Source organism: Xyrauchen texanus, chromosome 14 (assembly GCF_025860055.1).
Source record: "Xyrauchen texanus isolate HMW12.3.18 chromosome 14, RBS_HiC_50CHRs, whole genome shotgun sequence".
Classification (NCBI taxonomy): domain Eukaryota; kingdom Metazoa; phylum Chordata; class Actinopteri; order Cypriniformes; family Catostomidae; genus Xyrauchen; species Xyrauchen texanus.
This window is the reverse complement of record NC_068289.1, coordinates 8808051-8825055: the sequence shown is the minus strand read 5'-3', so window position 1 is coordinate 8825055 and position 17005 is coordinate 8808051. Positions and strand designations below refer to the sequence as shown.

Genomic DNA, 17005 nt, shown 5'->3' with positions numbered 1-17005 from the left:
CAGCTCTCTTTCTTTTGTTGCAATTTCTTTTTTCCTTCACATTCTCTCTATCATCCCTGTTGATTTCTCTCTCTTTCTCCTCCTCCTCTATACTTTCACTCAGTAAAGGCAGTGTTATTGAACTTCTTCCTAAATGTAATTAGCAAACAAGCACACTGAGATTTACCCTATTTCCTTAGTCATATGCATGAACATTACTGTCCAGACCTCTCATCACTAACTTGTTAAAAGTGCAGATACTGTACATTCACACAGCAAAAAAAAAATAAAAAATTCTGAAAATGTCAGAATAATAGTAAATATAGTTATTTATTTCAGCTTTTATTTCTTTCATCACACTCCCAGTGGGTCAGAAGTTTACATACTCTTTATTAGTATTCGGTAGCATTGCCTTTAAATTGTTTAACTTGGGTCAAACATTTTGGGTAGCCTTCCACAAGCTTCTCACAATAAGTTGCTGGAAGTTTGGCCCATTCCTCCAGACAGAACTGGTGTAACTGAGTCAGGTTTGTTGACCTCCTTGCTCGCACCTGCTGTTTCGGTTCTGCCCACAGATTTTCTATTGTATTGAGGTCAGGGCTTTGTGATGGCCACTCCAACACCTTGACTTGGTTGTCCTTAAGCCATTTTGCCACAACTTTGGAGGTTTGCTTGAGGCCATTGTCCATTTGGAAGACCCATTAAAAGTGAAACAATCTGTCTGTAAACAATTATTGGAAAAATTACTCGTGTCATTCACAAAGTAGATGTCCTAAACGACTTTCCAAAACTATAGTTTGCTAAAATAAATCTGTTTATCGGTTAAAAAATGAATTTTAATGACTTCAACCTAAGTGTATGTAAACTTCTGACTTCAGCTGTATCTAAACATCCTAGAAATTTACTTGAGAAGCACAATTTCATTACCTCCTCGGATAAATGTATCTTATTTCAAGGATGTTTCTATATTTTTACTGGAAAACAAGACAATTAAAACTGATTAAAATGTTTCATTGTGCACTTCAGCATGAGATAAACAACTCATGTGCAAAACGTCCCATGTGAAACCTTGTCCCCACAATCCCAGTCCAATCTTTCAAATGCTTTCAGACAGAGAATACTTTTCGCATCTGTTTTAAAGATAAGCTTTGGATGAGTTGTTCATTTAAATGGGAGATTTTAATTATCTGGCTGGCGATATAAACATGCCCAGCATGCTCTGAAGCTCAAGAGTTTATTTCATGGTGTTAAGATCAGAGGAGGAATCTGTCGCCATTGAGGCCATGACAGAGTAATACTCAACAGGTGACTGTATTAGACTACGCAGCTCCATCCTCGCTCACCCTCTCTCTCTTTCACTCTCTCTTATCAATACTGTAGGTTGCAAGCAAAATGCAAGAATAATATACAGATCATTTTTCTTTGCATACTGTACACAAATGAATGTGCAATAGGAAATGTTAGGACACAAACATGCATTATATACTTTTCTTTACAAATTATTACCAGCATAAACATTTCAAAGAAAAGTTGAAATGAAAATGTCTTTATATTTGGTGTGTGCCCCAAAATGTATGATCCATGTTATCCCAGCATAAGAACATTTGAAGAGCATCTTGTGTGCTTTAGTGGAAGCTAGGAAATCTGACCTTTTGTTGTACAAATGTGCTTAAATTTGACTAGTGACCTACAAATAATGAAGAATCTTAAATATATTATATCATTATTTTTCTTTAAATATTTTTCAAATCCTAAAACTTTCCTGTATAGTGTCAGACTATTTTATATAAGAGTATACAGTACAAATGCCAATATTGATGCCTTCAACATGCTGTGCTTAATCCATGTATACCTGTATTTTCTGTGTGTGTCAGGTATTGTATGATGTGCATGGCATTCTAGAGAAGAACAGAGACACGTTCAGAGATGATATTCTCAACATGCTGAAAGACAGCAGGTGACCAATCATTCACTTCATTTACAGCATTTAAAACAATGAATCGTCCTGGATACTTTCGTAACCTCCATTCCCTGATGGAGGGAACGAGAAATTGTGTTGATGTAGTGACAATAGGGGTCGCCCTTGGGAGCCCCAAACACCTCTGATCTTTGAGAAATGGCCAATGGGAATTGGCGAGTGGAATTTGCATGCCGCTCCCCCGGACATAAGGGTATAAATGAAACTGGCTTGCAACCACTCATTCAGGTTTTGTGCTGAGGAGCCAAGACAAGGTCCCGGCCATTTCAGCAGGTAGTTCAGTGTTGTGGCAGGAGGGACACAACGTTTTGTTCCCTCCATCGGGGAATAGAGGTTATGAAAGTAACCAGGATGTTCCCTATCTGTAGTGACACTAGGGGTTGCTTTACAAAATGGCACAACTAGCTGAACTGTGTTGCATGGACTGGCGGTGTGAGACGGGCAGGCCATTGTGTGCCACGTAGCCAGTGCACCCGGCCATCATATAACCTCCCCCAATGCTCTTACGAGCATCGTATGGTCCCCTGCACCTCAGGGACAAGTCGACTGCCCAAAAATTGGGACCAGCTGCGGCCTCTTCTCTTTTTTTCTCCCCAAAAGGAATAAAATCATTCAGCTGGGGGCCATATAGTGTCCGCGTCAGGGGGGGTGTCACTCCCAAGGGGAAGACACCATGGAGACCACACCCTGCCCGAAGGGGAGGACATTTTGTGGAAATACATAACATGAACTTATCAAGCTTTGTCGGCAGTGTCGCACGTGGAGAAGTACTCGTGGTAGGTCCTACCCAGAGGGGAGTAGCTCTACAAACATGGCAACCAGTGGCAGAGGGAACTTTGCCCAAGGAAGACGCGGGTTTACCAACGGGGAAAACGTCTTGCAGAAATTATATCACACAGGGTTAAATACAGGCAACCAGCACATGTGGAGCACCCACCCCAGTACAGGGCCTAGTCAGCACACATACTGGGCCGGCATCGATTTTCTCCACAAGCCTCCGTGAGGGATCTCTCTCTCCCGCATGATCCTCTGCAGTCGACCTTTATCCCTCACAGAGGCTTAATTAGCCTAATACGGGACCGGGTGTGTAGGATCATGACCTGGCCCCGCCCTCCGCCCTGCCACACTCACCTGCCACAGGGCTAAAGAGGAAGGACATCCAGGGTCCATGACTTCGTGAACACGACTTGGGGTAAATGTGCACGCCTTTACCTCCGGGAGGAGAAAGGCGCTATATGCAAGCGGTACACCTGGCCAGCTGTCCTGCAAACTTACCTGCTTGTACCTGACAACACACAGGATTAGACGGCTCAACCTGGATATTTGTAAAACCTCACAAAGGTGTTGAGTGTTGCCCAGCCTGCTGCTCAGCAGATGTCTGTTATAGAGAAGAAATGGGGTAGTGGGAACCTTGGACACATAGCCCGGTCGGGGTCTCAGGACCACGTGAGAGTATTCCGGACAGAAATCCAAGCACCTGTCCCTGGCTGAGAACGCCTACAGCTCCTGCATCAAATCTGGGTCAGGACTACCCTCGTGCAGTTCTTTCAGCACCTGGGCTTATTGCAATTGCAGGAGAGGTGGCATGCAGGGTGGAGGTGGCCTGTCCAGCGGCACCGTAGCCCTTATCCAGGAGTCTTTGGGGGCACAAGTGCACCGCAAACCAACTTTTCCACCTGGGGAATCGCCGAGTACCCCCTGGCAACCCCACCGTTGATGGTAGTGAGATCTGAAGAATCCATAAATCAGGTCCGGGCAATGAAAGGTGCCCGGCACGACTTAGTGAGCTATATCATGCACCTCTGGGAAGAAAGGAACCTTGGCCGTGAGCCAATCGTCGATCCGCGAGGGTTCAGGGGGGAGTGGAGTGTTCCACTCTAGCCCAACGCTCGCAGCCGCCTGTTCAAGCATGGCTACCAGCTCCGCGTTAGCCTGCAACTGGGCGACCACACCTGAGGGTGGGAACCCAGTCGAGTCCTTGGCATCAGACTGGACAAGCCTGCTCTCCGATGTTGTGATCGAGAGCTCAGTGAGACTGAGTGAACATGGTTGTCAAAATTGGAGAGATAATGATCACAACCAGGAATTATACACAGACGGAAAGGCATCTTTAAAAAGACGCTCCGTCAGTGCCACACTTTTAGATAGGAAACATACTCTTTTAGTAGGAAGAATATACTCTTTTAGCTGCTGGAGCGCACATAGGCATTCTCTGCACACCAGCAGTGCAAAAGGAGGAGAATCTGCTGCAATGCGTCGTAAATCAAACAGCTTTGGTTCTTCAGAGGTGAATGGATTGGCAGAGGAATTTAGCTCGAGGGAACACAACCGCTCGGCTTCGAAGAAAAAATCTGAATGAGTGGTTGCAAGTCAGCTCCTTTTATAGCCTTATGTCCGGGGGAGTGGCATGCAAATTCCACTCGCCAATTCCTATTGGCCTTTTCTCTAAGATCAGAGGTGTTTGGAGCTCCCAAGGGCGGCTCCTAGTGTCACTACATCGACAGAACTTTGAATGAGTGACAGATAGGGAACAGTGAATGTTCAATAAATGTGGAACTGCAAAATAGACACTCCAGCTTTTCTCTGTAAAGCATATTGCATATTGTAACATAAAAAAGGACTGTATTTACATGATGCATCAAGGTCCTTCAAAGTATGTACACAGCAAAAACATGGCATTGCTGGACAACATGGTAATACTGTCGTACTGTGAAACAAACAATATTACATTTGTTTTTCAGATGGAATTAAATATGTCATAAGATCAATGTGGCATGTAAACAGCATTTCTCATTGAAAACAATATCTTTTTTTCAATCTTCCTTTTTTTAGTCCACACATGAATGCTGTCTGTTAGTGATTATGTCTGTCTGTTGTGTGTGTCTCAGGCTTGACTTCATCTATGATCTGTTTGAGCGGGTTGGCAGCAGGAATGGAGACGAGACTCTGAAGATGGGCACTGCCCGCCGCAAACCCACCGTCAGCTCGCAGTTCAGGGTGAGACATTTAGAAAGACACATTCTATGATCTGAATGTAGCGTTTTTTGTTTATATATTTAGATAATACAATTAATAACAATTAATGTGATTGTAATTATGTAACAATGTGAAATAATATTTTTAAAGAATCAAGGGGATAAAGAATTTTAGACAAAGTGTATGTATATGTGTGTGTGTGTGTGTGTGTGTGTGTATGTGTGTGTGGGGGGTGTGTTTATGTGGTTTACGAGAACAATTGTTTAGGTTACAAACTGGTAATTACAAGGGTAATATGCTATAAATGTACACATTTCACAAACACATTTCTAGTGTCCCCATAAGTTAAATAGCACACACAGTTATCAAGCAAACCATTTATGTTTCAAATTATAAAATGATAGATATATTGTTCCAAAAATGTTTTGTTATCAAACATTAGTTAAAGATTTTCTTAGTTGTTGTGATGAACTACACCTGTGGTTACTCTACTTGGACAGCTGTGTAAACTTGAGAGGAACTGACTTCAAAATCAATTGTATTCTACCAGTTGGTTAAAAGTAATTGCAAAAATGGCAAAAAAGTAAATGTCTGTTAGTTCTGGGAAAAGGTCTAGCATTATTTGTTTGCAGGTGACACTTGAGTTTGATGTCCAGAAATTGTCCAAATACTTTTTGTGGCCACTCTAAATGCAAACCTTGCAGAATTTTTGTATATTTTTCTGCACTTCTGTGTCTGTGTGTGTACACTTTGCATATGTGTGTTTTGTCCCCTTTGTCTATGTCCCTGTGGATCTGCTGCTTTGCGGGGTTACGGGGCTTTGCATGTCATAACGGCCGTACAGGGGATTTGGCAGCTGCCCTTGTACTGTTGCTCTTAAAGCTAGGGGATTACCAGCAAACCGGGCACAAGGGTCCGACAAGGTCCGTGTATGTTCCCCCATTCCCCTGTCATTAAAGCCAGGCTGGAGCCTCTCAGTCTGAGGCTGTGGGACAGTGTGCCAGGTTAAAGGGTCCTTGATGTGACTGGGTAAATACTGGCCCTGTCACTGCCTGTGTTTGGCCTCTTCACCAGGAGATGAGGGACGGACAAGAATATAGCAGCTTTTATTGCTGCACAGCAGTTTTCGTGCTGTTAATTTGCAGGGGTGTTATTTAGCACTATTGTGACTGAGTGTTGTCTGTGTTTTTAGGATTCCCTTCATGCACTGATGGCTACTTTAAGTGCCTCCAACCCTTTCTTTGTACGCTGCATCAAACCCAACATGGAAAAGGTAGGATTGACACGTAAATTGGAGAGCTCTCATTTTCATATTCAAAAAATATTTTATTATCCTTATTGAGTCACATCCAAAACGCACCTTCATGACATTCCATACTCAAATTATCTTGGATAAGGATACATTTTGAAGAATTTTCTTGCTGCTCGTTCCTACAAAACATACAGTGACCAGAGGCAGTCTATAAGTTCCATAAGCACCATAAAATGATTATAATAGTAGTCCATAAGACTATTTTCCAAGTCTTCTGAAAGCATCTGATAGCTTTGTGTGAGGAACAGACGTCATTATTTGCTGATAATCTTCCACTCCGCCATACATGTAGCTCTTCACATCTTCCAAATTGCATTGGTTCAAGCATGCCAAGTTTGGATATGCAGAGGCATGGCTGAGATTTGGTCCTTGTGAATGGTTTTTCCATACAATGTAAATGAATGGTGACTGAGGCTGATATTCTCCCTAACATTTGTGTGTGTGTGGAAGTCATACAGGTTTGGAAAGACTTGAGGATGAGTAAAAAGATGACAGAATTTAAATTTTTTTAGGATGAACTATCGCGTTAAGGTTAAAATCCCCTTATATCACAAGAACTAAAATCTGACAGCATCTCAATGTGACAAGAAGCTGTACATCCATGAGTATAGAGTGTTCTGTAGTGCCCTTTCTAAACTCTGTAAATAGAGTCTCTTTGTGTTGGTCTACTCTGAGCGATGTGGCCCATCCCCACCGCCAGCACATTCCTCCAGCCCAAACCCGCCTGCGCTGGGGTTAGAGGTCACCGCTTCAGCGGCAGTGAGAGCAGTATCTCACTCCTGACCTGCAACAAAGGAATGTAGAGATAACAGAAGAAAAGATCATACAAAGCCAGAGACAGCATCTGCCTTTGATTATATGATACAATCAAGCTGTAATAGTGTTCATTTGAGCTCCCATATTACAGGAGGGATTCTGATTGGATTGATTTTTAGAGTGGGCAGAGGATCAGTTTGGCACAGAGCTGCTGATGGGGTTCATTGTATTGTTTATAGTTGTCAGTGAGGGGAATCACGGCGGTGGCCTCATCTGGCACTCTGCCTGCCTCCCTCTGTCATTACACACCTTTTTGTTCATTTAGTACACACAACAGTGATTCCTAGCTCACATCACCCTACTCTGGGCCCCTTAAAAGACAAAATGAAATCCCTGCATAATATGAAGGAACAAATACAAGTCAATTGTAGGTTTATGCCCTGAAAAGTGTAAACATTGTGGCACTTTCAAAACATTGCTCTGTTTGTTTGAGCATCTCAACCTGCCTGACAAAGTGAATTTAGGGCAGGATTATCTTTTTGACCGGTGACAGATAGGGGAGTATTCCTGTTTGAAAAGTCACTATTTTTGCAATTCCCTTTGGCAATGTTTGACTTTGGTAGTGGTGACTTTAAAGAAAAAAATCTTTCAGGTGGGGAAAGATCATATTAAAAGGATAGTTTACCCCAAAAATGTTATTCTGTCATAACTTACTCAACCTCATTTTGTTCCAAAACCATACGACTTTCTTTGGTGGAACACAAAAAGAAGACGTTTTAATGAAAAATCCAGGTCCAACTTTTCAATACAATAGCGGTGGATAAAGCCAAACTTTAAAACATAAAAAGTACCCAAAAGTGTCATAAAAGTAGTGCCATATTCCAAGGTTGTTTTGTTAGTTTTTTATATTTTGTGTTCTGCATAAGTAAAAAGTCATATGGGTTTTGGAACAACATGAGTCTGAGTAAATGATGACATAATTTTCTTTATTGGATAAACTGTTTGTATAAAGGAATAGTTCACCCAAAAATTTTAATTCTCTCATTAATCACTTACCCTGATGCCATCCCAGATGTGTATGACTGTCTGTCTTCAGCAGAACACAAATGAAGATTTTGATCATGAAGAAGTTAGAGCTCTGTCATGTCATTATAATGGAAGTACATGGGTGCCAGCACTTTGACGGTCCAAAAGTCACATTTAGGCGCCAAAAAAGTAGTCCATGCGACTCCAGTTGATTAATGACTGTCTTCTGCAGTTTTTATGCAATATCCCAAAACCCTTTGTGAATGTTTTTTCAGTTTCTTTACCTCTTCCTTACTTTTTCCAAATTACTCAAGGAGGCCAGAAAAAGACATGCACCTCAGCTTGCTGTCAAAATAACCTGACATGATTTCAGTTCAGATAGTGTTGGTTGAAATAAGGGACACGCTAGAACACAAGAGTTGAATGCTATGAACTTTCTGTGTGATGTTAAGCCACACCAGATGTCCAGGCCACCAACAATGAGCTCCTTAACTCCTTAACACAGTCATCAAAAGGGCTAATGATACAGGACAGTGCGGGAGCGGATGAACACCAGGCACTGACGTTACTGATTCAGCCACTGAGCATGACGGAACACAGATCCAAAGCTGGGGTTGGCGTTTGACCTGTTTCTTTCTGCCCACAGCCAATATGGTTGTTCTTTGTGTGACAAATCAAAACAAGACAGATAAATAGAAAGAACCACCTACTGTATGTTATCTCACACTAGCTCATGGTTAAAATTGACTTGAAATCAAAATTGACCATATTAACTTTTTTTTTCTTTTTTCTCTCCACTAATTTGAAATGCCCAATTCCCAAGGTGCTCTAAGTCCTCATCCTCGCCTCACTCTGTTGGCGGAGGATGAATATCAGTTGCCTCCGCGTCTGAGAACATTAATCCGCGCATCTTATCTCATGGCTTGTTGTTGAGCGTTTTACCACAGAGACCTAGCGCGTGTGGAGGCTTCATTCTCCACGGTATCCACTCACAACTCACCACGCGCCCCACCTAGAGCGAACCACATTATATCGACCACGAGAAGGTTAACCCAACGTGACTCTACCCACCCTAGCAACCGGGCCAATTGGTTGCTTAGGAAGCCTGACTGGAGTCACTCAGCACACTCTGGATTCAAACTCATGACTCCAGGGGTGGTAGTCAGCTTCAACAAAACTAGTACCATTTAAATTTCTAGAAAGAGATGAATATCTTGATTTAGTACAATAAAATGGGTTGCAAATGCTTGTTCCATGTTGACTTTAAAGCTGAAGTAAATCATTTCTACATCAACAGCAGGAATTGCAAAAATAATCACTGTTTTCTACTGTTGTCACCTATTCCTGGTTGGGATGCTTAAACAGAAATGCACCGCTGAGTCACTTTGAGTTATTTGTATTTTCATTAAGAGGATTACATTTGTCTCTGCATATAAAAATGGGATAGAAGAAAGTATTTAAACTTTAAAAAAGTTTTTATTCAAATTGTTGAATATTTAGCCAGTCAAATCCGAGAATATTGAACACAGCTATTTGATGTCATTGCTAATGGAATTCTCTTTCTGTTTTCACCCAGAATGCAAATAAATTTAATGCTGATGTGGTTCTGAATCAGCTACGTTACTCTGGAATGCTGGAGACAGTGAAGATCCGTAGAGCAGGTTTTCCTGTTCGGAGAACCTTCAATGACTTCCTCATCCGGTGAGAGATACATCACAAGAAAACATCACAAAACCACTGAATGTCCATCAAAATACAGTTAACAGGAGCTGACATTTTGGAGCACAAGTTTCACATACCCATATTTGCGATCAAGCATTTATTGTTTTTTGGCTAGCTAAAGTTAATGTAGTTGAAATCATAATGAACAATACCAGGAAGTTTTCTTTCACTTTTTTCTGAATGTGAGAATGTTGTATCAGAACATCATGGTTCTCTTACAGTAAAATGAGTGAGGTGGAATATGTGTATGTGTTCAAGCTGTGCCCACTTCCTCTGCAGATACACAATGATCCTGAGGGACAAAAACCACATACCGGACGAGAGGAAGAAATGTGCAGATCTGCTTACGATGTATGATGTCACAAAGAAAGAGTGGCAGTTGGGGAAGACTAAGGTGTGGTTCCAAAATGAACACATATGTTCACACACATGTACTGTATATTTGCTTTTGAGCAACCTTGACTTGGACATGTGGAATCCATGTCAATTCACATACACTTACAGTGGTGTCTGTTGAAAAATTCAAGTGCCAACTGAAATAATCTGTGCTAGACCTCTGTGAAGAAGGTAAATAGTGCAAAGGCTCTAGGAAAAGCTCTTTCTTTATCATATTTAACTGCTTAACCTTTACTCAGTCTGGGGTTGATCCTTAACATTTGCTAAGCTTTTTTGCATGGAGAGTATTTCAGGTAACCTGATAAGGTTTGTATTTGTAACTCCACATAAACATGCAGTAGGATGGTCTCTTGGCATCCACCAGTTTTTTTTTGTTTTTGTTGGTTTTTTACATTTTAAAGTGTTAAAGTGATAAGTGTTAAAGGAATATTACAGGTTCAGTACAAGTTAAGCTCAATCAACATCATTTGTAGCATAATGTTGATTATTCTAAAAAAATATTTCGACTCGTCCCTCCTTTTCTTTTAAAAAAGCATAAATCTGGGTTACAGTGAGGCACTTACAATGGAAGTGAATGGGGGCCAATCTGTAAATGTTAAAATACACAATGTTTCAAAAGTTTAGCCACAAGACATATCCCTGTAAACATGATTTTAGTGTGATAAAATCACCTACTAACCATATTTGTGTAAAATTACACTGCCTGGACAAAAAAAAGTGCATACTCTAATATATAATTGGACAGCCTTTAGCTTTGATTATGGCGCACATTGGTCATGTTTCGACAACCTTATGCAACGTCACAACATTTATTTCCATCCAGATTTGCATTCATTTTTGGCCGAAATCTTGTATTGATGACGAGAGAGTTGAACCACTCCTTAAAGTCTTCTCCAGCAGATTCCAAAGACTTTCCACGGGGTTAAGGTCAGCACTCTGTGGTGGCCAATTCATGTGTGAAAATGATTCCTCATGATCCCTGAACCACTCTTTCACAGTTTGAGCTGATGAATCTTGGCATTGTTGTCCTGAAATATGCCTGTGCCATTGGGGAAGAAAAAATCCATTGATGGAATAACCTCGTCATTCAGTACATTAAGCTGACTACATTTATTGCTGTATAATGTTGCTGAGTCTAGACCTGACCAATCGAACCAACCACAGATCATAACACTGTCTCCAGAGGCTTGTACAGTGGGCACTATGCATGACAGATGCATCGCTTCATGCACTTCCCATCTTACCCTGACACGCCCAACGCTTTGGAATAGGGTAAATCTGGACTCATCTGAAAACATGACCTTTTACCATTGCTCCACAGTCCAATCTTTATGCTCCCTAGCAAATTGAAGTTGTTTTTTCAGATTAGTCTCAATTGTAAGTGGTTTCTTGTGGCCACACAGCTGTTTAGTCCCAATCCTGTAAATTCTTATTGCATTGTGCATGTGTAAATGCTCTTACATGCTCTGATCTCACTATTAAACATAGGCGTGAATTCTACTGTCGATTTTTTACGATGTGACTCAAAGTGTTTTAGTGATCTCTGATCACAATCATTCAAGATTTTTTTCCGAACACATTTCTTCTGTGAAGCTGATGGTTCACCACAATCCTTCCAGGTTTTAATAATTCATTGGATAGTTCTTAACCGAATTCCAGTGATTTGTGCATTCTCCTTAGTTGTTTTCTTTGCTTGGTGCAGGCCAATAATTTGCCCTTTCTGAAACACAGTAACATCTTTTCCACGACAACAGGATATATCCTCTGACATGGTTGTTTAAGAAATGAGAAGCTACACACTGCATCAGTTAGAGTAAAAAGAATTGTTGCCAACTGAAACATATTTCATTCATATTTTATTCATATAAGTTTCTGCTTATTTAAATCCAAACGGCAACCTTTTATTTATGGCCAGGCAGTGTATAACTAATTTTACAACTTTGTTGCCATGACGATGTAATGTCAACAAACCCTAAAACCCTTACATGACCGTAAAATGACAATTTAAAAATGTTTACAGCTCAAATAATACAGTTTTAACTGAAGAATTGATGTAAGTGCATTTATAAAATTATAAGCGTCACACTTCCCTCTAACTTTCCAAAAATTGCTTCCATTGTAAGTGTCTCACTGTAACCTCGATTTTTGCTTTTTTTTAAAGAAAAGGAGGGACGAGTCCAAATATGTTTTTGCGATAATAAACATTATGCCACAAATGCGGACAGCATTTATAATTGACAATTGAGCTTAACATGTATTGAATCCAGAATATCACTTTAAGAGAGACAAATAATTTCAAAGCCTAAATGCAAACGAGAGGGAACAAGAAAATACAAAACTTGTGAGTTTTTCACCCTTTTTAAAACCCTGGGTTTAAAAGTGACTTTTACTTTGGGGTTAAAAAGATGTTAACCCATCCATCCATCCATCCATCTTCAACCGCTTATCCGAAGTCGGGTCGCGGGGGCAGCTGCTCAAGCAGGGGGCCCCAAACTTCCCTATCCCGAGCCACATTAACCAGCTCTGACTGGGCGACCCCGAGGCGTTCCCAGGCCAGTGTGGAGATGTAATCTCTCCACCTAGTCCTGGGTCTTCCCTGAGGCCTCCTCCCAGCTGGACGTGCCTGAAACACCTCCCTAGGGAGGCGGCCAGGGGGCATCCTTACCAGATGCCCAAACCACCTCAACTGACTCCTTTCAACGCAAAGGAGCAGCGGCTCTACTCCGAGCTCCTCACGGATGACTGAGCTCCTCACCCTATCTCTAAGGGAGAAGCCCGCCACCTTTCTGAGGAAGCCCATTTCGGCCGCTTGTACTCGCGACCTAGTTCTTTCGGTCATGACCCAACCTTCATGACCATAGGTGAGGGTAGGAACAAAAATTGACCGGTAGATCGAGAGCTTTGCCTTTCGGCTCAGCTCTCTTTTCGTGACAACGGTGCGATAGAGCGAGTGCAATACCGCCCCTGCTGCCCCGACTCTCCGGCCAACCTCCCGCTCCATTGTCCCCTCACTCGTGAACAAGACCCCGAGGTACTTGAACTCCTTCACTTGGGGCAAAACCTCATTTCCTACCTGGAGTACGCACTCCATCGGTTTTTCATATGTATGTGCCAAGCAGATGTTAACCCATCGTTAAATATAGTGAGTTAAAACTAATACTAACACTAAAAAAACGTTTGCTCCATTACACCAGTGTAACACATCACTATATGATCGGGACAGTTGTTTCTCCAAGCGCTTGTTATCTTCTTGTATGTATCTGCTGTTTTTAGACATTCCCCTCCAGGCTTAGCATGCATGTGCCCATGCTTGATGCAGGACAATGTGAACAAAAACATGTGGGTTTATAGTGACTTTAAGACCAGGCTTTGTCAAGCTAACATCAAACTTGGTCGTCTCTATGTATTTACATGCTATTTTCTGTAACACTTTTGGGCTTTCATGGAGGCATCTCTTGCTGGTTTCTCTGTCTCTTTCTCTTAATTTTTTTCCTCATTCATCCTCTTTCCTTCTCATTCTGCCTCAGCTTCCATTCCCCACCTAAAAAAACCCTCCACATCTTGTTCGGGTGCCTTGCGGTCCCACACTCTATTGAAATGACTCATCCCGATCGGCCGGGCCTGAAACGAGAGCAGAGCACTTTAAGGGCGTTTGGCAACAGGAGCACAAGCGCTCTGAAAAGAACACTTTCTGTTCTCTGTTCAACAGTAACTATTCATTCTTATCTTGTAATCAGTCAATTATTCACTCTCCTTAGTCAGTCTCTGCCACACATTAAGTGCAGCAGTTCACTTGGGCTGTTTTTACAGTAAGAGGAGCTCTGGTTTCATAGGAACAGGAAGGCAGTGTAAATAAAAGACATTCTTGTGTCCTTTGATTCTGACCACTTTTCTTTAAATTAATTGAGTCCAGTGTGTTCTGTGTTATTTCCTTTGGGGTCTTGTGGTTTCTGGATTTCCTGAGAGCCAGTTTAGGTATCTCTTTATCTGGGTTGGTAACTTGATGGTCATTTAATGGGGCGTTACCATAATTATTGTGTTTAGTTTTGGTTTGTTAGAGCAGAGAAATTCTCTCATAAATCATATAACTTGAGATGGAGAAAGTGATGACCTGTCAGTGCTCTGTGCAGTCATGAGAAACTGAGTGAGTCTTTATGAGAGAAAGGCAGTTGAAACTGAATGGTGAGATGGCCTCAGTACACAGGTAGGATTTGTAAATGCACAATATCCAAGATGCAAAATCTTGCATTTATTGATACTACTATTCTGGTGCTAGTGAAACTTTGTACTGCAGCACTTTTCGTACTGCTGTCTCCTTAAGATGAATCACTTACAATGTATTATTCCACTTTTTTATCCACATTGGATAAAAGCATCTACCAAATGAATAAATGTCAATATAAATGTAAATGTAGGAAATCAGTTGCCTAGGTTGTTTAGCAGTCATACAAAAATATTTGACCGCAGAATGCAGTGAATGACCAATCAGAATAAAGAATTCCAGAGTGGTGTGCAATAAAAGATTATAGAAATAGTTATGCCATAAAAACTATTTCATATGTATGTTCCAAGCGATGCAAAATATCGTCTGCATTTATCACAGTCTCAACAGGTGGTTTGAATACATAACAAATATATATATATATATCTTTATCCTAGAATGCCACTTGCTCTTTTTGTCTCCCACATACACAAGCATAAAGACACAAATTAATTTGAATACATACAGTGATGAATAGAGTCATGCTTTACAAATTGTTTTCCTGTAACATAGCCTCATTGTTCTGTGGGGTTGTCAGGGCTGACTGGCTCCAATTTGTTCTCAATGCGTCAGAGCACCAGTGTACTCAAGGTCAGATACTCTAACTTATAACTTTCTCTGCTCTGCCAGACTCTGCCATCATACTCAAGTACTTGATAAATTACCTGTTGATTTGAGCAGAAATTGACCCATGGAAAGCTGGTGACCTCATAATAGAAGCTAGCCTATGCTGACTCTTACAGACCGATATCTTTATTTCACCCAAAAATGAAAATTCTCTCATCATTTACTCACCCTCGTGCCATCCCAGATGTGTATATTTCTATCTTTCTTTCTTCTGCTGAACACAAACAAAGATTTTCTGTAGGTCCATACAATACCAGTGAATGGTGACCAAAATTTTAAGCTCCAAAAAACACATAAATTCAGCATTAAAATAAACCATATGACCATAAGAACAGACCAAAATGTAACCCCTTTTTAACTGGACATCTTTAGTGCAGTCTCCTTGGCGATCATGATTTCAAGTTCGATTATACTTCCTAGTGCCATCTAATGGTCTGCGCATGCTTCAAGCTCTAGGTAGTGTAATCAAGCTTGAAATCATGATCGCCAAGAAGACTGCTGTCAAGATGTAAGTGAAAAAGGAGTTATATACAAAATATCCAACAAATGATGCTAAACTTTTCTCAGAACTCACTTTTTTAAGCCATATTGTGCTTTTAATCTAATGGCCCCACAGTCATTTTAGAGGATGGGTGTGGGATGCACATATTTAGTAGATTTTTTGTGAATGAATGAAGTCAGTTTCCCCAGGTGCTTTAACAGAGTAACCACAGATGTAGTCATCATATTAACTATGGATGTGTGTTGACAATATTTCCCAAAGCCTTTGTCTTTATTTTGAGCAGTATATCCTCTGATTTATCATTTAAAACCTAATCAACTTTTTAAACACTTTTTTAAACGTGAGGTCTGCGCATGCCTCAAGCTCTAGGTAGAGTAATCAAGCTTAAAATCATGATCGCCAAGAAGACTGCTGTCAAGATGTAAGTGAAAAAGGAGTTATATAATGTTTTACTGTATATAGCTCTCACCTAAAACTGGTTAGATCGCATCAGTTGACATGTATTACACCCCTGTAGTTGTATGGTTTACTTTAATGCTTCAAAGTTTAGGTCAACATTCACTTGCATTGTATGGACCTACAGAGCTGAGATAACCTTCTAAAAATCTTTGTGTGTGTTCTGCAGAGGAAAAATTCATAGACATCTGAGATGGCATGAGGGTGTGTAAAACATTTTGAGTGAAATATTCCTTAATAGTGTAATAGTTAATATCACAAAATACAGTTACTCAGAGATCATAGTTTGTCATTTCTGCGCTGTTGCACCGCACTGAGAAATCTCATCTGTCCAAAAGCATAAAATATGCAATTCTGATTGGTTCTGATTGTGTCACATCGCATTGCAGTTTCGTGTTCAGTGTGAACAGGCCAATTTCTTGTTGCAAACTTCGTAGCATTGCACCTGGTTAGGTTAGGGAAATGGAAATTCAGAGTGGTCTAACCTGGTCTTTTCTGGAGTACCGACACGTAATCTATTCCTTACTCACATTGAAAAGCTAGCACTTAACTTGTTTTTGAGTATAAACATTCAGATCCTTCTTGATTTTTCTTTTAAGTTTGGGAATGGGTGACTTTGTAGCATCTTAGTTTTTTTGAAAAGACAAGCAATCTGTTGCAAATACTGTATATGACAGAATCACAGTCAGGACCAGCATCATTGTAGGGCCCCATCAAATTTTATAAGCAGCAGGGAGAGCAAGATCAAACACACACAGCATGAGAGATGTATGGTAGTTATTTGATCAGCATTTACCCATATGTATCACATGTGAAATATGTGTTTCATGTTGCTATAAACATACACTCCCTTGTAAATTCAGTTTAATGTATTCCTGCTTTTGAAAACATGTTTGAGTTGTTCTAATGGGATCTGTGAAGATCTGGATAACAGATTTGTTGACAGTTAGAGGTCCATAAAATAAAATGTGTGCGACGGTCTGCTGTGGTTATTATTGTGGTCTGAGGTGTGAC

The 17005-nt window shown here is 40.8% G+C and overlaps 1 protein-coding gene across 1 annotated transcript in view; it reads left to right on the top strand.

The window, feature by feature from the left end:
* The window catches only part of myo10l3 (myosin X, like 3), a 95989-nt gene that overhangs the window by 52645 nt on the left and 26339 nt on the right, over positions 1–17005 (top strand). The window contains exons 16-20 of the mRNA XM_052142810.1: positions 1854–1936; positions 4846–4954; positions 6126–6206; positions 9604–9728; positions 10029–10143. Of these exons, the coding sequence (XP_051998770.1) occupies positions 1854–1936; positions 4846–4954; positions 6126–6206; positions 9604–9728; positions 10029–10143 (513 nt within the window). The remainder of the gene's footprint in view (positions 1–1853; positions 1937–4845; positions 4955–6125; positions 6207–9603; positions 9729–10028; positions 10144–17005) is intronic.